This window comes from Anastrepha ludens, chromosome 6 (genome assembly GCF_028408465.1).
Source record: "Anastrepha ludens isolate Willacy chromosome 6, idAnaLude1.1, whole genome shotgun sequence".
In the NCBI taxonomy this organism is placed as follows: domain Eukaryota; kingdom Metazoa; phylum Arthropoda; class Insecta; order Diptera; family Tephritidae; genus Anastrepha; species Anastrepha ludens.
Genome location: NC_071502.1, coordinates 125083709 through 125108591, shown reverse-complemented (window position 1 = coordinate 125108591; position 24883 = coordinate 125083709). Strand labels below are relative to the sequence as shown.

The window sequence follows — 24883 nt, the reverse complement described above, 5'->3', positions numbered from 1 at the left end:
ACAGTTAGTATTTTTTAAGCAAAACGTTTTAGGCAGGGATATTGATTTTTAAGTCAAGGCAGGTTTTTCGAAACTAGCGGCCTGATAAGTGGCAAAACTCGATGAAGGAAGAACAACAGTAATAATCTTGTAGCTTAGAATAATTGCTATATACAGTGAAAACAACGCAAATCTAAGTTGTACAAAAATTACTTTCATTTAGTGTTTAAAATCTGATTTCTTGGTCTGAAGATGTGTTAGTTTTGATTTGGGCATCTTTGAGCATACATACATTTTCATTGTCAAATCAAAACACACTATTAACAAATTCTCAATCTATCTTATTCGGAATGAATAATACGCCTTTATTTTTCCTCGTGCAGTTTTAAATGCTAACGAATTGTAGTTGATTGTGAAAATAAAAGTAACTTGGACAGTTCCTTATTTCGAACGTCGATTATAGGAAATATTTAAAACTACTTTTTGGGTTAGTATTCATGTTGGCTGGAGCTTAAAATAGTATAAAGCCGACATTTTTCTAAGTTTTCCATATTTACCAAACTTATGTTGAAATAACTAAACAAATTGTATTCTTACGTGAATCAAATATTAGAAAAATATATACGCATACGTGCACGTAAAAGTAAACTTTTTTCGCAATAAAAATGCTGTCTAAATAGGGTGACATTAATTCGTACAGAGTTATCTATGCTATATTAATATAAAGAAACCTGTTCTCATTAATATATAAACTTTTATATATTTTAGTTGTAGATAATACAAAATTCAGAGAATTCAGATAGGCATAAACAACATATACAAATAAATCAAGCTCAGCTTAGTCATAAAAGTGCTTTTTCCTAAGAGGGAGAATTGAATAGCTTCGAAATAAAGAATGGCGAAATATGCGCAGCAAAATTATACCATTTTCTAATTTTTAAAATAGCTACATATGTATGTTATCAGTTCATTTAAAATGAAGACTAAAGTCAAAAAACCAACACAATTATATATTTTATGTATAAAACAATAAGGAATTCATGTCATGAATGTCATAAATATTCACGATTCTCGAAAATATTCTGGTATTGGAATCTTTATTCAGTATCCTATAACTACTCATCGACCACATACATATATACTATCTATTACTTGGAGTAGAATACATGTATTTAGAGATTTAAGTCAATATTGGAGCCGTGTAAATAAAGATAAAAAACATAAAGCGCTTTTTTATTGAGATGGTTTTTTGTACGAGTACACTTTAATTTTATTTGATACTTAATAATCTGATTGCAATTAAATGCCACAATTAGGTTTTACATTACGGTGTTATTTAAATTTCTTATGGAAAATCAAATTATTTAATTGTAATAAACTTTCCTGGTATGCATGCTTTATATGCAAGAGTTCATTATTCAGATTCACCAGCTTCAAATTAAGGGATTATTCGTGAACGCAATATTGTAGTTGCACTGCAAGATTGACGACAGCAAAAAACCGTGTAGAAATACCTATTTGAGTCAGAAGTATTTTAATGCAAGCAGTTCCGGTATTACACAGATTTCTGAAGCGAGCAATATAAAATAAAATGTAAGAGCCAATCATGCTGTGCAACTAATATTGTATTTATGAATATTAAAGCAGACAATACTGAAGGGACATAGATAGCAAAGTGTTGCTTTCAAAGTCGAGCGCAACATATATGATTACTTTTTCAGTAACTTTCGTTTTTGTTTTATTGACTAACTTTGATCCTTATACTTGGCGTCCTTAAGTATTTTAGCAAACTCGAACTTAACTCGCTCCCGCTCTGCACGCGGCATGCTACGCAAACTGTCTACCAGCGAGAGACAGTATAGCTCGATGGGATCATTAATAGGCGTTAGAACTGGAAAAGGAGCGGGCATTGATTTCCGCTTTGTAGCATTTGACACGATGTCGTGTGGTGTCCCCTTATCAACATCGATAACACCACTTTTATGTCGTTGTATTGGTGCGGTAACTGCTTGCTTTGGTATGGGTTTCAAAGATATCTCACCATTAGAAGCAAACTTCTGTTCATTACCCATAACAACAATTGGAGTTAGCAACGGTGACGGGCTTGAATCATTTGATTGCAACGGTGATGGGGGGGCTATTGCCATTTGCGCATTTGGATTATCATTTTCAGGAGCTACGAAGGCCTTTTGAGGCGGTGTTAGTTTCACCTTCTGTTCAATGGTTACATCTGGCTGTGGTTCTTTTGCCTTTTCCGATTTGCTTGAGGCAGGCAACTCAGTAAGCAGTTGATCATCACCATAAGAATAATTATTCGTTGTTAAAGACAATTTGTCGTGCTTACGAAATTGAGGTGTCTGCATAACGGCATCAACGTTATAATCACTAGCATCGTACTCCATCGCTGTGGTATCATCGTCGCTGTGATCGATTTCAATAATTTCATAAGTGCTGGCGTTCTGAGGGTCCGTATATAAGTAGCTGTTGCTATCGTTATCACTGGTCGCAAATTAATAGATGTCTGTAAACATAAATCAAATTCAAGAGAAAGAACATGGACTTACGAGCTGTTGTATGATGAGTTCATAAACATTCCCTTTTTGTAAGTTTGCGCTGTATTCTGCAGAAACGATAAGTCTTCAGTAAATCGTCGTTTACGTATATTTGCATTTGCCAATCCGGTCTCCAAGCTCTTGATTTCTTGCAAGTAATTGTATCGTATATTCTTCCATTTCGTTTGAAGAAATTTAGCTGCAAGTTGATAATGATTTGCATAAATAAATACAAAGCACACATTTATATATAATAAACCCGAAAAGTAAAGGTTCTTCTTTCAGATACACACGAGAAAACACAAGTATTACTCAAAATGATCCATAGCTACTTACATGGGGTTCGCATCTCAGCAGCAATACGTTCCCAGATTGCGACTCTAACTTGGTATCGCCTGTAGTGTTCATGGTTGACATCATAAATGGCCGGATTGTCTCGTACCAAGCGTATCAGATGATCATCTAAAATTCAATTGGATTATTTAAATAAAATGGAGTATTCTTTTCCACCCTAAATTTCATGAATATGGATGAACGTACTATGTACGTATATTTTCATGCTATTGTAAAGGTGGATGACGACCACAGCTTATGAAAACTTACCAAAGTCTGGTCCATACGTTTCTCTCATTTTACTAGGAAGCGTGCTGTGTTATGGTTTAGCTAAAATTATAGTTATTTATTATATATAAATATAATTCGTAGTGTTAAGATTTTTTGTTGAATTATTCTTTGTAAAAGCAATATTAAACAGCGTTCGCTTGGTACAGCTCCTGCATCCTTTTTCCTTTTTGTTATTGTTTAATGCCTGCGCATGTCCTTTAGCGCTGTCATGGAAACTTCAGCTTACTTTTGTTATAGTTTTGCTAGTTTCCGGAAGGTGTCGCGTGTACCATCATTGTCCTGTCCAAACATTTTGTTTTGAATTAGATTCATATGAAATGTTTTATTCAAATGATTAAATTATTTAAATGCCATATCGTATTAGCTGATGAGATCAAATTATATTTTTTTTTTTATTATTTACTATTCTCAAATTTTTCAATTTCGGAGAACGTAGGTTTTTGTGAAAATTTCAATCTGTGTATGCATATAAGCTTTTTAAATTAACTTTATGCTATTATACACAGTTTTGTTGGTGAATTTGAACTTTATTTATTAACGAACTGTTAATAACTCTTCCTTTCTTTGGGTTCGAGTTCATTGGCTAGCACATATATGGTACTAGGTATCTTCGCACTACCTTGATTTCTTACTCCAAAACCACTTGTAGTTGACTTAGCCACCTCTAACTTGGACCTAACAAAGCTTTTGTATAGAGTAACTCCAATTTCAGGTATTACCCCTGCCTCCACCGATGCGTCCGATTTGATCAGTTTGAAGTTATTTGCAGCTCTCTCGATCAAATATATGAAGTGTGCAGTTACCATAACAGAAGCCATATTACCTGTTCTATTATTTGATCCTTTACATTTATTCTTAATTGTTTTTTTTTCTACCTCTGGCAAAGTTAACTATTTTTGTTTTTTGTATATTTATTGTGAAATTAAAGCTATTGTGTCTCTTAATGAATTTCTTAATGCAGATTTTTTTTTCAAGACACGGCTGAGTTCTTCTAACTTGAAGTTAATCTACAGTTGTTTGATTTTTTCTGTAAAGCGGTTATTTGCTTTTTAAAGTGCTGAAGGAAGAGGGCATTCAATTATTCTGACCATTCCACATTTTTCGATCTCTTGGGATTACCTTTATTGTTGTTAATGAACCTCCACACTTTTTTAGCGTTTGGCTTGTTATTTAGCATCAGTAAAGAGTCTTAAAACTTCTGACTGCTTTTCTGTAGTTTTTCATTCAAAATTTAGACGGTTTTTGGTTTTCCCTTTGTCATCGCGACGGAAAACCTCACTGAGGCATATTATTTGATAGTTCCTGCTGTTTAAGAAAAACTCAATATTATTAGAATTTGTTTTTAACCTCTACTGTAAGACTTTCATCAAATACGTTGCAGAGAACGTTAATGTATAGAGAAGTCTCACGAGCTACGAATAGGGTGAATTGTCAAACATTAACATTCTCTGGAGATCGAATTAAAAACGATTTTAATTTTTTTAAGCGGTAGTATATTATATTGCGCTGTCATAGTGAATATTGTAACGACGTTAAAATGAAATTTTTGTCACTGTACTTCGCTTGATCTTTCATGACAGACACCGGTGAGTAATCAAGCATATGTCATAGAAGGCCAATTGAAATCAAGCGAATAGTTTTTATGCAATCATACAAAGTTCTGTGTGCATGTTTGCCAAAGCTATTTACTTTCTGTAAATAAAATAAACTATACCCTTACTTGATTAAAATTGGATACTCTGTAAAGTTTGGTTCGATTTCAAGGGTGGGCTTAATCTCTCAGTTGAATGTTATGGCGAGCCCAAGTTTTGGGAACTTTGGCCCATTAATTGGTGTGATCTACGTGAACAGCACGTACTGTCGTTTCCTTGTAGGTACACAAGTTTTAAAAGAAATATTTCGATTAAATTCGTTAAAACAATTATGTTTTCAGATTTATTCCACGAAAAATGCGGAAGTCTTAACTTTTCACGAGGTGAAACTACGGCAAATTGTCCACAATGCAGGTTGGCTAGAGTACGATCCTGAAGAAATATGGAAAAATACACAAGAATGCATCGAGGTATAATGCCTTATTTATGATTTTTTAGTTCACTAAATTTTGGTTCTTTCCATTTAGACTGCCTACAAAAACATAATTATTTTGGAAATAAATCCTTATGATTTAATAGCTATTGGAATCTGTAGTCAACGGGGGACGACGATTTTATGGGACAAAGAGACTGGCGGCTCTTTATACAATGCTCTTGGTAATATAGTTTATAATTTATTTCAATGAGATTTGTAGTAACATTGACCAATCCTTGCGTAAATGGTTAAGGTTGGAGCGATTGTCGGACTTCTCCACTTTTGAAAACAATGCTTGGAAATGTCAATTATGATGTGAATTATTTGCGTCACAAGTCTGGACTACCCTTAAGTACGTGCTTTAGTGCTTTAAAGATTAAGTGGCTGCAAGAAAATGTGGCTGCTGTTTCCACAGCTATGGAAAAGGGTACGTGTCTCTTCGGCACACTTGATTCATGGATTTTATGGGTAGATATTTACTTTAAAAGAAAGCAATGCTTTTATCATGTCTTTGTATATTTGCCTGAATAGAATCTCACTGGCTCCAATATAAGTGGTGTGCACTCAACAGATGTTACCAACGCAGGATACACAAGTCTAATGAATGTTCACACATTACAGTGGGACGTAAAGCTATGCAATTTTTTTCGTATTCCCTTGCAAATACTGCCGCGTATACGCTCTAACTCTGAGCTATATGGTTATGTCATTGGGGGTGCATTGAACGGTCTTCCTATAGCAGCGGTATTGTTAATTTTGCCATTTTTTTATTTTGGTTTATTTATTTGGTACGTTTTGTGTATATCGAAAATTTCCATCGCAGTGCATTGGTGAACAATCAGCTGCTTTGTTGGGGCAACTACAAACAAAAGTGGGCCAAAATGTTTGCATTATCGATGACAGCTGTTTCGTACTGTTAAATACTGGCGAAGAACTGATCGAATCTTCTCATGGTTTGCTGTCTTTGGCGGCCTACAAATTGGGCCCAAAAGTACCTGCTTTTTATTCTTTGGAAGGTGCTATTTCCAATGCTGGTGCTACGGTTAATTGGCTTAAAAAGGGTTTACGTATAAGCACTGAAATCAACTCTAATGACAATGTTGTAGAAGTGCTTAACACATTTCTCGGAGAAAGTTCCATGATCTCGTCTTCTTGTTCGTCCGGAATGTTAAATGCAGAATGCGGTTTAGCAGCAAAGCGTTCAGAAATAACTTTTGTGCCTGCTTTTCATGGATTATATGCGCCATATTGGCGTTACGATGCTCGTGGGTAAGATATAAATGCTTTAACGATGAACAGCTACAGTTAGGATGCAAGTTTTATAATAAATAGAATTTGTGTATGTTATTTAGAATCCTGCTGGGATTGACTAGTCTTACAACGGCGGAACATGTTACGCAAGCTGCTTACGAAGCGACAGGGTTTCAAATCCATGAGATTTTGGACGCATTTAAAAAGGATACACCCACATGGAATCGTAAAAGCACCAAAGAGCGCTTGATACTTGGTGGCGACTATGCGGAAAACAACGCTTTCGTGCAATTCATTGCAGACATTGTAGGATGTTTGCTGGAAAAGCCACAGACAACATCACCGGCAGGATTAGGCACCATGATATGCGCTGGTATTACCATGAAAGTGGTATCTTTGTTGCAGGCAGAAGTGATGTACCCACCACCAGTGGACGCATTTAGCCCAACAACGACTGCAAATCGTAAGAAAATTTTCATAACTCAAAAAATTGGTAAACATTTTTATTTGTAACAGGGCGCGAACAACTTTACAAACGGTGGAACTATGCAGTGCAAAAATGTTTAAATTGGAATAATTTCGCCACCTACGAGGAAGATTTGGAACTGTTCGCGCAACGTGACAGTGATCCCAATCTTCCTATACGTCGCTCGCTACCTGGTAGCATATATATAACAAGTTCATTTTTGCTCTTGCTCGTAGCAAATTTTTTGCATGGCCGCAATATTGTATAAACACATAATGTGCATCAGATTCGAAAGTGCTTGATTGGTTTAATATACTCCTATGATTAGTAGTTTGTAATAGGATTATTAGATTAGTTATTTATAAATTTAATTGTAGTTAAATTTTTATTTATTTTAATGTCTAATTTGTACTTGTCTCAACGTACAAAAAGTTTAGTGTGCGTGTATCTAGTCATGCCATTTGCTGAATACGCTTCTTTTTAATCCACAACTCTAGCAGTTTGTGTGATATTTTGCACGATTAAGAGTGGTTGAACACTGCATAGTTTGCATTTATTTCCATTATCTATTATTGTGATTTGTGAAATTACATTTGTAATGCCATGAAGATTTCATAAGTTTATATCTTGCTAAGTAAAAACGACATCTATGGTTTAAAAAAGTAGAAAAATCTTATATAAATTATCATCTAAGGCTTATGTTAACTAAGTTTTTAATTTATTACATATTGTAATATTTCATATGAACTGAGAAAAGCCTTTAATTCGGTTGGGAATGTATTTAATAAAATTGTTGAATCATAAATGTGTTCTTTAATTTAGAATAGGAAAATATCAAGCTATAGTTATCGGTGTGAAATTGACATTATATTAGGTTGTCGGTAATCCAGCCATTTTAAGCTGTAACAAAAAGTATTATATATACTTTCATGCCATTCCTGTAAACGCGAAACATTTTAAAGGTTATTAACCCATATGTGGCGCGGCCGCGGTAGCCGAATGGGTTGGTGCGTGATTACCATTCGGAACTCACTGAGAGATCGTTGGTTCGAATCTCGGTGAAAGCAAAATTAATAAAAACATTTTTTTAATAGCGGTCGCCCCTCGGCAGGCAATGGCAAACCTCCGAGTGTATTTCTGCCATGAAAAAGCTCCTCATAAAAATATCTGCCGTTCGGAGTCGACTTGAAACTGTAGGTCCCTCCATTTGTGGAACAACATCAAGACGCACACCACAAATAGGAAGAGGAGTTCGGCCAAACACCTAACAGAAGTGTACGCGCCAATTATTTATTTTAACCCGTATGCTCCAGTTTATTGTCAATTATAATTTCCAAATATTTACTGTGCATTAAGTCAACAAGCTTTATTATCAATTTAAAGATGCTTAATTATTAAAACAATACAGTTCTTAACTAAAAATATAATTCGAAACAATCATTTGATTTACATTAACTTCATCCATTCATTATTCTTGATTTAAAATAATTTTATTATTCTGAAACAAAATAGCTATTGGGATTGCGATTGTTGGCAATTTTCAATGTACTTTAGTCGTCGTCATCGTCATCGTCATCTTCAGATGGGACGAAGAGGTCGTTTTCCTCCAAAAAGTTAGCCACACTCTTGCTTATAGCAGCCCCAAGGAACAAACCGGGTAGAACAGCGCAAAAAACAAACACAATGCCAAATGGAGTTTGCTTTGGCTTAGGTTTTAATGCGCCACTGCGAAAATGTGTATTCTTCGCAATATATTCTAATTTAGCACGAATCCTTAGTGATCGATTAATTGCTCTATGCGACACCGACAATGGCCGTATAAGGTGAGAAAGAGCCATTATTACTAGTTGTGCTTTTGTTGAAATGCCACCGATTATCCTGAAACAAACGTATGTATATATATATTGATAATATTATTAGCTTATGACACCTTTCGCAAGGAAAATAAATTTAAAATTAACTCAAATAAAAATATACCAATATGACTTACCACCAGATAAAATTTTATTTTTGAAAGCTCTTTTGTATTTGTTTTTCCTTGGAGTAGCATCAGCTGTTCGTGGGACACAAGGTTGCTTTTAGTAACCGATTACTTTCAACTGTATACAATTTTTTGATTATGGCATATATAAATATGATAAAGAATATATCGTCCCCTTAGTATTAAAATAGCCTATAAATTTTTTGATGTTTTGAGAAAATGAATTTCAAACTTTTTGTCGAAAGTAGCTCTCACTCAAATCTCGTTATGTCTGTAAATATTTATTATTTTTTGACTGACGTTTTGACCCACTTTGTGGAACTAGAATTTGACAAAATTTTGACCACATATAAAATCGACGATGGAGAATCCAAAAATTCAATAAAAAAAATAGTAGCCTATGAGCACATAGGCTATTGTTATACTAAGGGGACGATATAATGCATTTGTGATTATGAAACATATAGGTAGTTTTAAAAATAGTTTTGCAGTTTGCAGATGACTTAAAATATTTATAAGGAAAACCAAAAACTGGCGAAGCAGCCTTAATTATGCCAAGATAATGTTATTACTTTTGTAAAAAAAAAAAACATTTTTTACAGCATTACGTTAGGTGACAAGTTACGAATTTTGGTAATTCCATGGTAAAAAGAATTGAGAATTGTTAATCTAGTATTCGGTAGCGTAGATTCGGCTGAAGAAACGCAAAGGTATTGGAAACGTACGCTTTCTTTTTAATTCTTGTGGAGGTTCATTTCAATAGGTATGTATACTCGTATATTTTATATGGTCCTACCAGCCAGCACATAATGAAACATCTTTACTATACATCTTTATTAATTTTATTGCATGATATATGTAATTCTATTGTACAAATAATATTTATGTATGTTACATTTTGAATGAAAATGTGAAAGGCATTTAGATGTTGAGACATAAGTTACGATATTACTTTGGTTTGGAACTTATAGAGCTATATATTAAGCATTACATTAGTAGTCATAAAGTGATCAAGATTACACAGTTCTTTAAAAAGCGAAATTATCTAAATTTTTTCTTATATTGAACGTCTCAACTAGTTTATATTATTGTATATTAAACAAAAAATAATAATAATATTCAATAAGAAACCTAGGGCAATCACTTACAAATGTAAATGACTAAAAATGCGAAATCACTTAATAAATAAAGGCTAACTGCCTTAAAAAAGATATATAAACAGTGATCGAAGCATAAATTGTGTTTTCCATCAAATTCTTTAACATTTATTCGCTATTATCTTTATAATCATAACATAAATAGTGCGCATGCACGTGGTAATGATTTCAGTTTATCTATTTACGTGATTTTACTTATGAAAGCCGTGATTGAGCACTGCCCTTTATATTTAAGTACAAAATTTAATTTTTTTTATAAATTTAGTAGTCAGTGTATAATATGTACTTATTTTACATATAAACATATAACACATTGCCATTTTGTAGTTTTGTGAGAATAGTAATGAATTTTTAGGCGGTACGTGACGTTACTCGACTTTGTTTAAATAAACAAATGTCAACATGTACAAGTATTCAAATATGTATGGCAGCCAGTTCCTTTTTTCTTTTTCATATTTTTTTCCGGTCCATTAAAACTTTTTTAATTAATATTATCACTCTTGCTTACATTAATTTATATTAGCTGTTTTGCACTTCAACAATTTTTATTATAAATGTATATAGGTATATGTATATGTATTGTATTGTGTGTCATTGAAAGATGAATGTAATTATTTTTTTGCGCAACTCAATAAAACACATAAATACATGAACACGAAATATGTGCATTAGGCTCTAGTTGCACTGCAAATTTCTATTTTCGGGTATGTATATGTAGAGAAAGTTTTTTTCTAGTTGGGACGTAAATGTTTTGATTTGAGTTTTTTTCTTTAGCTCATTAGCACAAATAACTTTTATATATGTTTTGCTACAGCTGAACCTAAGACGTGGTAAGATACAAATGTATGCATTTACTGAATGTGACACACTTTTATAATTCATAGTGACATTTTACTTCATCAAACATTTCGAACAATCAAAGGTAACAATTGTACTTGCATACATTTACGAATGCTGAAAAATTAAGTTAAGCAAAAGATCTTTTAGGATTAAAATTAAAGTTAAGCATCAACCATAATATTTAATTGACTACCAGTTCGCACAGAGAAGTATTTTACATATTATTATTTTTTTTTTGAAAAATCTTAAAACATGTATTAATTATTTCACACATTTATTTTCTTCAAGGATACATCAATAAAATACACTTTCCTAAAACAGATCAACTAAAAAACAATTGAAATACTTTTAGAGTTCAAATATTGAGCATATAGTATATAATCAGAAATGTAGTTAATAAAACTTTGGTTAGATTATAAAAAAAAATTACGAAATTGTGACAAATAGCTTTTCGCAAGTTGAGAATAGGGAATGCATTAAATAATTTTTTATCAAGTATTAATAAACTAGTTATATTAATTTTAAGTTTTGCGAACGGTGTTTCCTGGGTAACCTAGTTACTAACAGTGAAGTTCTACATTTAGCCTTTGTAGCCATGGTATTTAATTTTATGCTTACGATTTAATTGCATCTTAAATATATGCACTAAACTATATACGTATGTACATATATATATAATGAACATATGCATATACATCTAATTGTATACACGTTTATGTACGTCCAGAAAAAGTGAAATCTATCATAACCTTGACCTTAAACGACAAGATTTTTGAAAAAGTATTAAAAGCCCCTACAATTCCACACTTTTCTTTAATGTTAAATTAATTTTTTAGCATTGAAGAAATACAGCCTGCAAACAAATCATAAAAGTAGTATATACATACACATACACGCTTTATAGATAGCGTCAACTCGTATCAATGAGAATGATAAGCAGAATTTTCCATTTTATCAACATGTGAATATTATATTTTATGCGGAAAAATTAACTAATTGCGTAATAATATAAATATGATTTGCGACAATAAATTAAAATAACATGCATGTATTGGTAATGGCAAACAATATATACACACTAACACAATATAACAATATTTAATGCCTTTCATGAATATAATATTTATGTGCTAATATTTTTTTGATGTCATACTAAACTGATATGCCTTCTATAGCCAATGGTATTTTTATGGTCAGATGTATATACGTACAACAACAACAAGTTTTTGGTTTACCAAAAAAACACAAGTGACATAAAACCGAAAACTTCCTATGTTTGAATTGAGAATACGCCTTGATGCCACAGGCATAATCAAATATTAATGCTTGTGTTGCGCCTTAACATACTCCGATAAGTGAAATTACACTTTATTACAGCAAATCAAGTAATGATATCAGAAGATAGTGTCAAAATTAAAATTACCGTTTTACTAGCAGCATTTCAATTCCTTAATTCAACCAAATTATATACCTTTCATTGATAAGGCGCGACGGAGTATGATTGGATACGGATTTAATATATGTATGTATTTTCAAACATTTGCCATTTGTGTACATATATGCATGTATTTATTTATACGCACATATGGGTACACATTGTCTTTGGGCAAAATACATAATAAAGCCGCCGGAAAAACAGTATAAATGCACCATAATCTGTATTTGGGTATTTACAATTCTCCTTTAAACATCCTGTTGATTTTGAACGTAATATACTCAATTAATACGACGACTAATAGTCTTGTAATACATATTAGTAGTTCCTCGGAGATAACGTTTGACTGCGATTATCGTAGATCCTCATTGGTTTTCTGTATATGTATGTACACTAATCTATTTCGTCGAAACTGGCATGCGACTTCGGTCTAGTGCTTGTTGGAGTAGGTATTGAGCTTTCGCTGGTAGCATTTCGGTTCAAATCAACACTGTCCGCTGTTTGTTGTTGTGGAGGCGCCGCCGGTCATAAGTCTGGGAAACGACGTGCATCTTCAACATAATGCGATGGTACGACGAACAGGGTTTCTGGTATGTTGTCACGAAATTCAAACTTTTGAAATGTTATTTTTGCTGTTACAGTATGAAGCACAGGTATCTCTACTTTGACAGGAAATCCACTGGGCAATTTTAATGTAACAAACTCCCGTAATTTATTTATGTGTTTGAAGGGCGCTATTACCTCTAACACGTTTAGCAGCATTTCTACACTAAGCGGAAAATCTTTACTCATAGCTACCGTGGCCCGTATAGTTTTGTTTGATTGTTTATGTACTGGTGGACGTCCCAATTGGGGGCACTTACCGGCAGGCGCATTAATGTATTCCTCCCATGTAGCTGTAGGTGGATTCGGTGGTTGCAATGAGCTTCTTCGTGACATTTCTGTTGCGGATCCATTTGCTGAGTCGCCACTGGATCCCCCTGCTCCATTCGCGCTGGTTACGCTTGCTCGACGACCCCCTCGGGTTATCGAGTCGACAATAGCTCTATTCTTTTGAAGATCTTCGTGGGAAAGGTGCTCCCGCCTTTTCCTTTGCTTCAGGACTAGGCCTTGTATTGAATATAAGTCGCACTGATACTGTCCACTAACCAATTCCTTTCGATCTTCGCGGAAAATCCAGCCACTTTGTGCTCGAGCGAATTGTATGCTTTTTGTTGACATTTGGGCCGCTAAAATGTCCGTGGACATCAGCACATCCACTTCGTCTTCGATATCTGCATCTTCATATCGAACATGCTGATAACATTCATATTCGTTATCTAACACCGTCAATGATTCATGTGGCGGGCGATCGCCTCGAAAGATGAAAGAAATATCACCTCTTTCCCAGCGCATATCATTAAAGTCTACTAATGTCGTATCGAGTCGAAGTGTTGCTCCTGACTTGTGTATACGACAGATATCGGACGGCAACATGCGTGATACTAGTGGAACCCAGGATGCAAAATCCCATTTTAACTCCATGTAAAAATCTTTCATTTGCTGAAGAGCACGAACTAATTTAGTACGCCGAGCCTCCATATGCTGACGGGACTGCTGTTTAAGTTTACGCAGCACGGCCGAAATTGTTTGACGATCACCATAGCTGATTGCCTCAGCTAGCGGTGACCAACCTTCATTATTTTTTACTTTAACTGGCGCACCATGAGCGAGCAACAAATGTATGCATTCCTTTCTACCGAGCATAACAGCCAGATGCAAGGGTGTATTACCGTGCTTATCTTTGCAGGCGATTTTTTCTTGAGGCTGCCAACCGGCTGGAGATCGTTGAATAAGTCGTGCTAATCGCTTAAAATCGCCTTCAAAAACACTTTTGTGTAATGCGTAATCTTCATTCTGACAAAGTGTGTTTGTTGAACAGGCGCCCATGCCTTCCCGCCGATTGTCAGTAGTTGGAGACGGAGTAGGAGTCGGTGTTAGTGATACCGCGGGTGATACTGAAGGCGGTGACTCGTCGAGCGCAGTTTTTTTGTGCTCTTTATATTCCGCTCCTTGAACAGCACTACAATGGCCTGCGCCACAACTTGTAATACCATCAGATTCCGGACTCAATCCAAATTTTCCATTGCCGCTGCCACCTGCGCTCTGGTCAGTTTGTTTGTTTTCTTGTTTTTCTTCTTTTTCCTTCGACATTGTTGTTTTTGCGAAAATGCTTACCACTTACAGTAGGTTTTCCACAATATTAAAATTCCTTACAATTCATTAGACTATTAATTATATACTTTATTAGAATATTAAGTATTTATATACTCCTTTTGCTTAAAATTATTGAATTTCCACAACAGAATCTTTCCGCTTTTTGCTCAACTTCGTGTTTGAAGTATTCAGGGTTGCTATTACTCTCTATGATTATGCTTCGGATTTTCTACCCTCCCATTTGCTCAGCTGTTTCTCGATGGGTAATAGATTTTAATGAAATAATTTAAAAAATTGACAGCGCTGGTTTCAGGGCAAATTCATAGACCATCGTCAAGGATGATAGAGAACAGGGTTGCACCTTCCGAATTGGCGGTGCCGTCAGCCTCCACGAATAAACAAACAAAAGGGGAATTACTTGTTTCTGAAGAGGAAGAGTAGGCGAAAGCAATAGAAACTACCAAACACAAGAGAAGACTGGTGGTACACCCTACAGTGACGAGGCTTCTATTATTGTTAAAACAACAACAACAACCAAACACAAGAGCGTGATTACCTACGCCAGTTTGATCCTGGGGATCACCGCATTAGGGATCTCAAATCGGAGATTCACACAAGCGGACCAAATGGGTTGAGTACCTGAAGACCTGCAACTTCAGCTTTGGTGCAAGTAAGGTCTGGTCCACCATAAGGTCGCTGTCGAACCCGACGAAGCACAACGACAAGGTGGCCATCACCTTTAACGGTTGCACTTCTTCGGACCCGAAGCGATTCGCGAATAATTTAAGCCGACTATTCACACTGCATCCTCCGGCTAACAGATCCAAGCGTCGTTCCACCAGACGGCTGCAAAAACTGCCGAACGACAGTGCGCCACTTACTTTCTCCTATGACAAAGTTCATGGGGCCATCAACAAAACCAAATCATCTAAAGCCATTGGCTCCGACGGATTAAACATACTGTAGAGGTCTTCAATCTGTCCGTGGCTATTTTCATTATCAGTGACAAGTGGAAAGCAGGGAGAGTGGTCCCGCTACTGAAACCGTCCGATAACTCTCCTTTCCCCAGTAGTGAAGACACTTAAGGCTCTCCTACTCCCACTCTTCACAAAACACCTGGCCCCAGCCCCACATCAGCATAGTTTCTGACGAGTGCACAGCGCTACCGCGGGCTTAACCTAAACCGCCCCTGCTAGAGGACTGTCGTAGTAGCGTTGGACTTAAATTCCACGCTACTAGTCACTTGTCAGTGATTTTCCGAGATCAAATATCCAAACAGTGGAAGATCAAGCAAGGTGTTCCACAGGGTGGTGTCCTTTCACCCTTGCCGTTCTATCTATCTATCGAAGCTTCCCCAACCCCCAGATGGAGTCTCCCTGGTCTCATACGCTGAAGACAGCACGATAAAGGCGTCAGGCAGCGACATTAATGTCGTGTACGTCTACCTTACCGACCTTTCTCGCATTTTCACAAAGTCCACGGCTACCCTCTTTACCACCGGGACAAAGGAGGTCAAACTGCAACTCAAGGTAAAAATCAACCACAATGGCCACTGAAGTCCAAAATCGAAACAAGGTCCTCAAAACGCTTGTCGGCAGCACTTGGGGCAAATACAAAGAATTGTTGCTATCTACTTTTAAGGCAATTGGCCGGCCGGTTCTTAACTACGCCTCACCTGTCTGTGGCCTGGAACTAGTGACACGCAGTGGATAAAGCTCCAGACTTGCCAAAACACTGCTATTCGGAAAGCGGCGGGTTGTCTCCTGATGTCCCCTCTGTAACACCTTCACAACGAGGCACAGATGCTCCCTGCAATGGAGCACAATAAACTGCTCAGCAATCAGTTCCTGTTAGGATGCTATCACAGGTTTCACCCTTGCAGACATCTGCTTGAGCCAGAGACGCCTCCCAGGCACGCCAGGATACACGTCCTCAATTATGCCGACGAGATCCAGGACAAAACTAACACACGTTGACAGACAGTGTTTAGGCAGACAATGAACGACATTCATCGGGAGACCGTCACCACCTTCCTAAGCTCCCGACCCCCGAATGTCGTAATCGGAGACCAACCACCACCTACAGCAGATGAAGAGCTCCAGCTTTCCCGTGAGACACACGTAACACTGGCACAATTACGTTCTGGATTTTGTAGCAGGTTAAACTCCTACTTATCCAGAATTGATCCCGACATACCAAACATATGTCCTGCATGTGAAGGGACCCCGCACGACACTAACCACCACACGCCCCTTAAAACCCACTCATCTAACACCCCTCTCCCTCTGGACTCAACCTGTCGGGCTGGAATTTAGAATAATGTATATTGGGCAATTTTTGGCAAACTATTATGTCTTTATTAATGAAACTTGGTGGAGATGTAAGTGAGGTGTTAAGGAACACTCTTTATAACTGCAAATTATTCGGGAAATAATAATTTCATAATTATTTGCCTTCAAAATGCCCCTTGGAACTTCACTATAATTTGCCACATTACACTCTACATTTTTTAACATTTCACTAAAAGTCACCAAATATACACTCACACGCGTGTTTATACTGATTTTTATGCTTATATTCGAATTATTTCTATTAAAATTAAATGCAAATACATTTGCCCATGCAATCACTTTCCATTTTTAAACGCGAATAAGAAGAAGATTAGAATGACAACAGTATGGTGTTGCCGGATGTCTGCAAATGAAATAAAAATATGAACAAAAATTAAGTATTTAAGTTTAGTGTTAATGATGGGGATGGGGGTTATTGTGCCTCCTTACTACATACACGCATATGATGTTTTAATTTTGGGTTCAATGGTTTTAACACGGAAAGGAGTTCTACGCAAAAATACTGTGGATTGTGTAGCCGGAGTTGGATTGATGAGGGTTATTTTTAAGTCGTTTTACGCAAAAATACTGTGTTAATTAATAAATTTAATTTTAATTACTTTATTATTTTTTGTGATACGCTTAATATCATTGTTTTTAAGGGCTGGAATTTAGAACAATGTATATTTGGGAATTTTTGGTAAACTATAATGTTGTTTTTAATGAAACTTGGTTGAGATGTTAGTGAGGTGTTAAGGAACACTCTTTATAACTTTAAATTATTCGGGAAATAATAATTTTTTAATTATTTGCATTTAAAATGCCCTCGGGAACTTCACTATAATTTGCCACATTACACTCTACATTTTTTGACCTTTCACTAAAATTCACCAAATATACACTCACATCCGTGTTTTTACTGATTTTTATGCTAATATTCTAATTATTTCTATTAAAATTAAATGCAAATTCATTTGCCCATGCAATCACTTTCCAATTTTAAACGCGAATAAGAAGAAGATTGGAGTGATAACAGTATGGTGTTGCCGGATGCCTGCAAATGAAAACAAAAATTAAGTACTTGAGCTTAGTGTTAATGATGGGGATGGGGGTTATTGTGCCTCCTTACTACATACACGCATATGATGTTTTAATTTTGGGTTCAATGGTTTTAACACGGAAAGGAGTTTTACGCAAAAATACTGTGGATTACGTAGCCGGAGTTGGACTGATGAGGGTTATTTTTTTGAAGCGCGGCCGAAGGCCGACCACGCGGAAAGGACTTCTACGCAAAAGTACTGTGGATTGCATAGCCGGAATTGGACTGATGAGGGTTATTTTTTTGAAGCGCGGCCGAAGGCCGCCCACGCGAAAAGACTGTGGATTGCATAGCCGGAGTTGGACTGATGAGGGTTATTTTTTTGAAGCGCGGCCAAAGGCCGCCCACGCGATAAGGAGTTATACGCAAAAATACTGTGTTAGTTAATTTAATTTTAATTACTTTATTATTTTTTGTGATACGCTTAATATTATTGTTTTTAAGTTTAAATGGGATGTATGTTTTTATTTGCAAAATTATTTCTCAACTTTAAATTACAGCAAAAAATACTGCAGTTTTACAATGAACCTTCCACTGAACATCCCTGCATGCAAACTTCGTTTTCATTTCAGGTGTTTGGCAACACCAACATTTCGCTAAATTAGAGAACTTAACATTAAATTACTTAAAAACTATAAGCCTCCGGCAGGTTCTGTTTTCAGTTTTAAGTTGGGGATACACCCCTTTATCACCCTCTTTTAACCGATTTTTTCAAAGCGATATACATTATACTAAAGTTTTCCCTTTTTAAGTTTAAATGAGTTGTATATTTTTACTTTCAAAAATATTTCTCAATTTTAAATTACAGCAAAAAATACTGCAGTTTAACAATGAACCTCCCACTGAACATCCCTGCATACGAACTTCGTTTTTATTTCAGGCGTATGGCAACACCAACTTTTCGCTAAATTAGAGAACTTTAACATTAAATTACTTTAAAACTATAAGCCTCTGGTAGGTTCGGTTTTCAGTTTTAAGATGGGGATACACCCCTCAACCTTCCCCTTTTAACCTTTTTTCAAAGCGATATACATTATACTAAAGTTTTCCCAAATCGCGAAAAATAAATTCCACTTGACATGTAATTAATTTTGAATGTGAATGTAAACACGCAAATAGGGCAACAGCAATGAAGCAGGGTACTTGACATTTCAACCAGCAATTGCCAAGAAAAAAAAAACAAATCCGCTACTATAGCGATCTTACCTTTTCGGTTCTAAACAATCGCATATTCTCCTTTGTTCCCTTTTAGCAAACTTGTTTTGATCTCGATATTCGCGCTATGTAAATTTTTTGTGGGAGGCTATATTGAGATAGTGAAGTTTGCGTGCTTTGTGATTTCTAAATAAATCAGCAGAAACATGTCTACACCAAAAATTAATTATAGACCTCCAATGACTGACTCTGAAGATTCAGATGAGTACGAAGGTTTTTATTTTAGTGATATGGTTAGTAATTGATGATGTATTTATAATTGGAACCTTCAACTCCACACACTTCATTTTCAAGGACATGAGGCGTGCGCATTATGCCTTACCTCGCTTTTTGTCACGGCCAGTGTTATCTGTAAACACATATGCACATTTTCAACTCCTTGCATTTTCAGCCTTCTAAAAATCAAAATCGTACGATTTTATTATGGCAACAGCAGCAAAATAAAAATGCAGAGGTATTGCAATCAATATTTAACGGGGACTCTGAAAAATTAATGCAACAAGTTCGGGAACTAAAGATATCCGTTAATGATCCAATAAGTGGTAATTAGTAATTGCATGAGAAAAATCTAAGTTCTGTTTAATGACTATTAAATTTCAGGGGGTTTTACTTTGTTGATGACTGCTTGTCGTGAGGGACAATTGTCTGTTGTAAGATGCTTGCTAGAAGACCTCAAAGCGGATGTTAATAAACAGGTGGACTCACTAACGCCACTCATGTTGGCATGTGAGTGCACAAATAAGGATCCTCATACCATTGACAAAATAGTTCAGCTTTTACTTAAACATGGTGCTGTTATAAATGTTTCCGACAAGTATGGAACAACTCCTTTCATGCACGCCTGCAAAAATGGATACACATTAGTAGTGAATCGAATGATAAAAGATGTGTCATTCGATGCAATTGATAATCAAGGCTGTACACCAATATTTCATGCCATAGAAAATAATCGAACGGATGTGGTAAAATTATTGGCGGAAGCTGGCGTTAATGCAACTATTGCGAATAGAAAAGGTTATACACCAGTTCAAGTAGCGCAATTTCACGGATTTTACGATCTACTAGAATTCCTACCGAAAGAAAATGAAACATATGTTGTTCCACCACAATTTCTCGGCTACAACACTCTGCGTGATTACATACCTAGAATATTTTTGAAATCTGATTGTCCAGAGTATTTTCAGGAAATTAACGCAATACTTTCATCATTAAATATTGAGAAATACTTGGAATATTTCGCAAAAGATCGAATTTCACTGTCAGAATTTCTCTCTATGAATGATGATCAAATGAAGGAGATTGGCATTAGATATCCCATTTTTAGAATGAAAATAATGAAGGGCCTTCTAGAGTGAGTTAAGTTCATATGTTAAACCATTACTTTAAGCAAAAAAATCCCAAATATTTCATTACACAGCTTTCATTTGCATCATTGGTCCAAAAAGTCTATCGGCAGAGTAAGCCGATCTTCAAACGAAAAGTAAGAATTTTACTTATTGTTTTTTCAAAGAAACTTTTTTGCGTTCAGGAAATAAAGTTTCGTTTTTTATTTGTTAGTTTCTATGAAATTTTAATGATCACCGCTAATCATTTACAACATTTGGTCATAATAACTGCCACACTCCGATTTGTAAAGCAGCATATAAAGTCCAATAAATTAGGCATGGTTTCACGGGAGCAGCTACAAATATTGCAACGTAACGTAAATGCATACCGGACGACAATAAGAGAACTACATAAAACTACCAAATATGTAATATTTTTAACATATTTATTCCTTCACTAATCTTCTTTTATTTTAGCTGGCATCATTCAGTCCAACAAAAAATCCCTTGTATATTGACTATGATGAGCATGTAGCGGAACGGAAACGTCTTAAATTAAAGTGCTATTTCAAGTACACTACAATTTTTATTGGTATATCAGTATTCGTTTGCCTCAAAGTCGGAAAACTTTTGTTTGGTTCCTAAGCAATGAAATTCTCTCCCTTATAAGAGAAAAATAATTATATGGCTAATTTTTGAAATAACTAAAATATCATTGGATTGCATTTAGTAAAAATCGTTGGAACTTTATGTATTGTATGTATAAGCAATTGGACCATTCCTATTTTTAATATAGCGCCACAAATAATACCATTTAGTTATAACAAACTTAGAAATTTCCAATATTGAAATTAAGTTATATTTCTAATCTATAATGTGTATTTGGCAAATTTTGTGGATTTCTTGGAATAAATTTGATATTGGTAAGTTAAATAAATGTTAATTACAGAATTTAGTTTCTGTTTTTTTTTTTTAATTTGTTTGATTTTGTTCACGAATTCGATTATTTTTCATTGATCTTAAAAGTTTGTGATCAGATATGTATAAGAGTAATCAGGCCGAGTTCGGTAAATTTACAATTCAATATTGAGTAATAGGTCTCGCTCGAGATCCAATATTGCCACTTTTATTACGTGTCTCGAACAAGTCCATATTCTTCATGAATTTTGTTTATGTAAAGTAATAGCGACAGTCGCATTCGTGACACAGCTGTGATCGGTGTGTTTTTTTAGTGCTCTGGCTCATTTAGCAAAAAAAGAAAAGGCGTAGTGAAATTGAAAGAGACAATAGATAGGGACATTTTTTTCCGCGGAATTCGGAGTTTAGCGGAGTTTAGTTTAGTAATAGTTCTGTCTGTGAAAACCACGTGTTTTTTTATTACTTCCTGGAATTTCTACCTGAAAGGCTAACGTATAGAGTTTTCTTACCGCAAAAAAGGTGATGCGATGGCGTCCTCAAGGATTTTGAGGAATTTTGCGCTAGCAATGAATCTCTGATCCATAAACCTGCTAGTGAAAAAGTGGATACAAATCTGCGAAAGACTAAAAATAAAGGTCAAAGCGAGATATTTAAGAAAAAAAGAGTGAAACATATCCTTGATCCGACCAAGCCACATGCTTCGGTTGAAAAGAGTGGATTTCAGTCAGATGGAAATGAGAGTGAGGAGATGATGGAGTATGAGTTTGTAAAATCTTCGAAAGACTCCGTGAAAATTCAAAATATTTGTAATGCTGAAACTGGTACAGTTGAATAAAATGCAACTCCCAAAAAAATCCAGAATACAAATAAATCTGATAGCTCCGTTTACTATCCATCCAATTTTATAGGCAAATCGTTTGTTTTGGTAGACACCTCAGAGTGTGACTTATTTAAAAATATCAAAATTAGGAATGGCATGAGTCTATATCAGCATATCCGTCACGTAAAAATACAGGATATCTAATTGAAAAAGTTGGTATCACCTTATATTATAAAGTATTCTTCTTCAATCCCAGATCGGCAAAAAATTTCGTCACCAATAATGACATTTTAAAAATGAAACTAAAGCCTTTCATTCCCAGAACGGCCTTTGAAACATATGGCGTAATTCGAGGAGTTGCGCTTTACCTTTCCAATGAAGAAATCCTGAAAGAGTTAAAGTCTTCTAGCAAGGTAAATTTCGTACAGCGTTTTCTTAGACGTGATCCGGAAGATTCAAGCAAATTTCTCCCAACCTTCTCAGTTAAGCTGGGATTTTTGGGCAACAGCCTACCTAAGGATGTCAAGCTTGAATATAAAAATTTTCAAGTAGAACATTACTTTCCATTTGTTAGACAATGCTACAACTGTGGAAGATTAGGACACACACAAAAAGGCTGTAAAAGTAGTAAGCGCTGCTTGCTCTGTGGTAGTACAGAAGTTTGTATACCGCCCTGCAAAATAAGTCAATGCATTCTATGCAAAGGTAACGACCATAAATATTCAGACAGAGAGAAGTGTCCAGTATGGAAGAAGGAAAATGAAATTAATAAACGGAAAACCGTAAAAAAGTTATCTCGTAAAGAAGTGCTCAACACTTTCTTTCCGAAAGAAACAACCGCTTCGATGTCTTAGATGTTGAAGATACGGATTTTCCGGTACTGGTTTAGAATGACAACATGATCGACTCTAATGAAGTCATAAATCGTTCCTTGACTAAAAAGAAATATAGCTCAGTTGTCAAGAAGGGTGCAATTCCCAAACAGTCATCTGTCAAGCCTGATAAGGTCTTGAACAAAAATACCAAGTATCGTGTGTCTCCAGTCTTTGAAAGACAAGACTATCAAATCACTTCCCAGCTAGAAAAGGTGTTATGGGAGCTAGTGAAGATAGCTAAAGCTACTTGTGTAAGACTTAATGATACTGAGACCCTTGCCCAGGTCACCAAACTGAGCAGTATGAGGGATCAGATTTTGGCTAATCGAGACGTAGCACTTTTTAAGTGCGGTTCGGCATCTGTAAATTCATTAGATGAAATGTCTTCAATATAATTGCCAATCCTTGAAGACAAATATAGACAATATTGATTATTATATTAATAATAATCGTGTTGATGTGGTTTGTCTTAGTGAAATATTTGAGTATAATGAAAATAAATGTAGAAAATTTATGAATTTTAATATGGTTAGAAAAAACAGACCAGATGGCTATGGGGGTGTACCATAGCCTTGAAAAAAAACTCAATTCAAGAGTATAACGTTCTCTTCTAATCTTTATATAATTGTTGCAAAGACGGTTAATTTAAACCCAAACTTTGTAATTTGTGCGGTCTACTTCCCTCCAAGTCTACACTTAAATGAATTTGCGACCGAAGTCAACAGGTTGTTTCAGTGTCTAAACGGTTTTAGAAATGTGTTAATTTGTGGGGATTTCAATGCCAGATCGACTGTATGGGGTGACAGTTTAAATTCACCCAGAGGTAAGAAATTGGTTGAACTTGTAAATTCATCCGATTTCTGGTGTCTGAACAATTCTTGTTTTACTTTTAAAAGAGATCTAAACAGGGCCGATGGGTCGGTTTTGGATCTAACCTTCACAAATGCTCCTACCAACTGTACTTGGAATCTTCTGCCTTTTCAGCTTGGTGGTAGCCACCATTTCCCAATTTTAATAGAGTTCTCCAAAGTTAGTATTAACAATCCCGAATTTCTGGTCAAAAAGAAGCTTCTAAATGCCTTAGGGGATATTTCCTTTGATCCATCTTTTGATATGATTGAAAATAAACTTCAAGAAGAAATATCTGCTGCCACCTTCCGTTGGTCTGAGAAATGCAAACCAAAGGCTTGGTGGAATGAGGGACTAGCCAAGTCCTATCGTCTACTTGTTGCTGCTTTCAAAAAAGCTAAACACTACCCATCTCCGGAAAATTTGGAAGTAGCTTTGCAACGCAAGAAGGTGTGGCAAGCTGAAGTAAAAGAGGCCAAAAAAGAAAATTTTGAGGAAAAAATAGCGGAGCTGAATGGTAATTCAAATTCGAGAGAGGCGTGGACTTTTGTAAAATGTAAATGGAGTAAATGGATATTCTGCAGATTCTAAGTGGAACTCAGACAATAATGTTGTGCACCTTAAGCATTTGAAATCACAGGTACCACCCAACTCTGTTGCCTGGCAGGAATTACCCACTACAACTCCTGTATCCAGGCTAGCCTTTCAGTATGATGAAGTGGTCACGGTGCTTAATGCCAAAAAACGGCGCTCAGCAGGAGGCTGTGATGGAATAACCTACGACATGATTCGCGCTCTCTCTGACAAAAGCTTATGCAACCTCTTAACAGCTCTAAATTATGCTTTTCTTGCAAATAATATTAGAGAATCGTGGAGATGTATTAAGATTGTTCCCATTCCAAAA

At 35.6% G+C, this 24883-nt stretch overlaps 5 protein-coding genes across 5 annotated transcripts; 2 read left to right on the top strand and 3 right to left on the bottom strand.

Moving 5' to 3' along the window:
- Window positions 1-1185: 1185 nt before the first annotated feature.
- On the bottom strand, window positions 1186-3347 carry LOC128868708 (uncharacterized). The gene is made up of 4 exons (XM_054111127.1): window positions 3135-3347; window positions 2868-2993; window positions 2544-2730; window positions 1186-2478 (listed from the first exon to the last, which is right to left on the bottom strand). Exons 1-4 carry the CDS (start codon window positions 3160-3162, stop codon window positions 1725-1727), a joined length of 1095 nt encoding a protein of 364 aa, XP_053967102.1. The 5' UTR covers window positions 3163-3347; the 3' UTR covers window positions 1186-1724.
- A 1435-nt stretch (window positions 3348-4782) lies between these two features.
- Window positions 4783-7733, top strand: LOC128865718 (glycerol kinase). The gene is made up of 8 exons (XM_054106002.1): window positions 4783-5025; window positions 5089-5217; window positions 5275-5404; window positions 5476-5690; window positions 5754-5966; window positions 6046-6491; window positions 6575-6936; window positions 6990-7733. Exons 1-8 carry the CDS (start codon window positions 4948-4950, stop codon window positions 7205-7207), a joined length of 1791 nt encoding a protein of 596 aa, XP_053961977.1. The 5' UTR covers window positions 4783-4947; the 3' UTR covers window positions 7208-7733.
- Window positions 7734-8279: 546 nt separating this feature from the next.
- LOC128866667 (essential MCU regulator, mitochondrial) lies at window positions 8280-9034 on the bottom strand. The gene is made up of 2 exons (XM_054107568.1): window positions 8930-9034; window positions 8280-8817 (listed from the first exon to the last, which is right to left on the bottom strand). The coding sequence occupies exon 2, from the start codon at window positions 8775-8777 to the stop codon at window positions 8490-8492; it is 288 nt and encodes a 95-aa protein (XP_053963543.1). The 5' UTR covers window positions 8778-8817; window positions 8930-9034; the 3' UTR covers window positions 8280-8489.
- A 718-nt stretch (window positions 9035-9752) lies between these two features.
- On the bottom strand, window positions 9753-14911 carry LOC128866722 (ankyrin repeat domain-containing protein 13C). The gene has a single exon (XM_054107663.1). The coding sequence runs from the start codon at window positions 14543-14545 to the stop codon at window positions 12878-12880; it is 1668 nt and encodes a 555-aa protein (XP_053963638.1). The 5' UTR covers window positions 14546-14911; the 3' UTR covers window positions 9753-12877.
- A 4264-nt stretch (window positions 14912-19175) lies between these two features.
- Window positions 19176-21468, top strand: LOC128865887 (uncharacterized). The gene is made up of 6 exons (XM_054106278.1): window positions 19176-19425; window positions 19584-19734; window positions 19793-20543; window positions 20610-20672; window positions 20750-20945; window positions 20995-21468. The coding sequence occupies exons 1-6, from the start codon at window positions 19339-19341 to the stop codon at window positions 21160-21162; spliced, it is 1416 nt and encodes a 471-aa protein (XP_053962253.1). The 5' UTR covers window positions 19176-19338; the 3' UTR covers window positions 21163-21468.
- The last annotated feature ends 3415 nt before the right edge of the window (window positions 21469-24883 follow it).

Bases quoted from the DNA above. Each gene is read 5' to 3' on its own strand.
- LOC128866667 (XM_054107568.1), bottom strand. From the start codon at position 8,777: ATGGCTCTTTCTCACCTTATACGGCCATTGTCGGTGTCGCATAGAGCA.
- LOC128868708 (XM_054111127.1), bottom strand. From the start codon at position 3,162: ATGAGAGAAACGTATGGACCAGACTTTG. The intron at 2,994-3,134 runs GTAAGTTTTCAT...ATTGAATTTTAG, and splicing joins AACGTATGGACCAGACTTTG to ATGATCATCTGATACGCTTG. The intron at 2,731-2,867 runs GTAAGTAGCTAT...ATCAACTTGCAG, and splicing joins TGCTGAGATGCGAACCCCAT to CTAAATTTCTTCAAACGAAA.
- LOC128865887 (XM_054106278.1), top strand. From the start codon at position 19,339: ATGTCTACACCAAAAATTAATTATAGACCTCCAATGACTGACTCTGAA. The intron at 19,426-19,583 runs GTTAGTAATTGA...TTGCATTTTCAG, and splicing joins GTTTTTATTTTAGTGATATG to CCTTCTAAAAATCAAAATCG. The intron at 19,735-19,792 runs GTAATTAGTAAT...ATTAAATTTCAG, and splicing joins CGTTAATGATCCAATAAGTG to GGGGTTTTACTTTGTTGATG.
- LOC128866722 (XM_054107663.1), bottom strand. From the start codon at position 14,545: ATGTCGAAGGAAAAAGAAGAAAAACAAGAAAACAAACAAACTGACCAG.
- LOC128865718 (XM_054106002.1), top strand. From the start codon at position 4,948: ATGGCGAGCCCAAGTTTTGGGAACTTTGGCCCATTAATTGGTGTGATC. The intron at 5,691-5,753 runs GTAGATATTTAC...TTGCCTGAATAG, and splicing joins TTGATTCATGGATTTTATGG to AATCTCACTGGCTCCAATAT. The intron at 5,967-6,045 runs GTATTGTTAATT...TTTCCATCGCAG, and splicing joins ACGGTCTTCCTATAGCAGCG to TGCATTGGTGAACAATCAGC.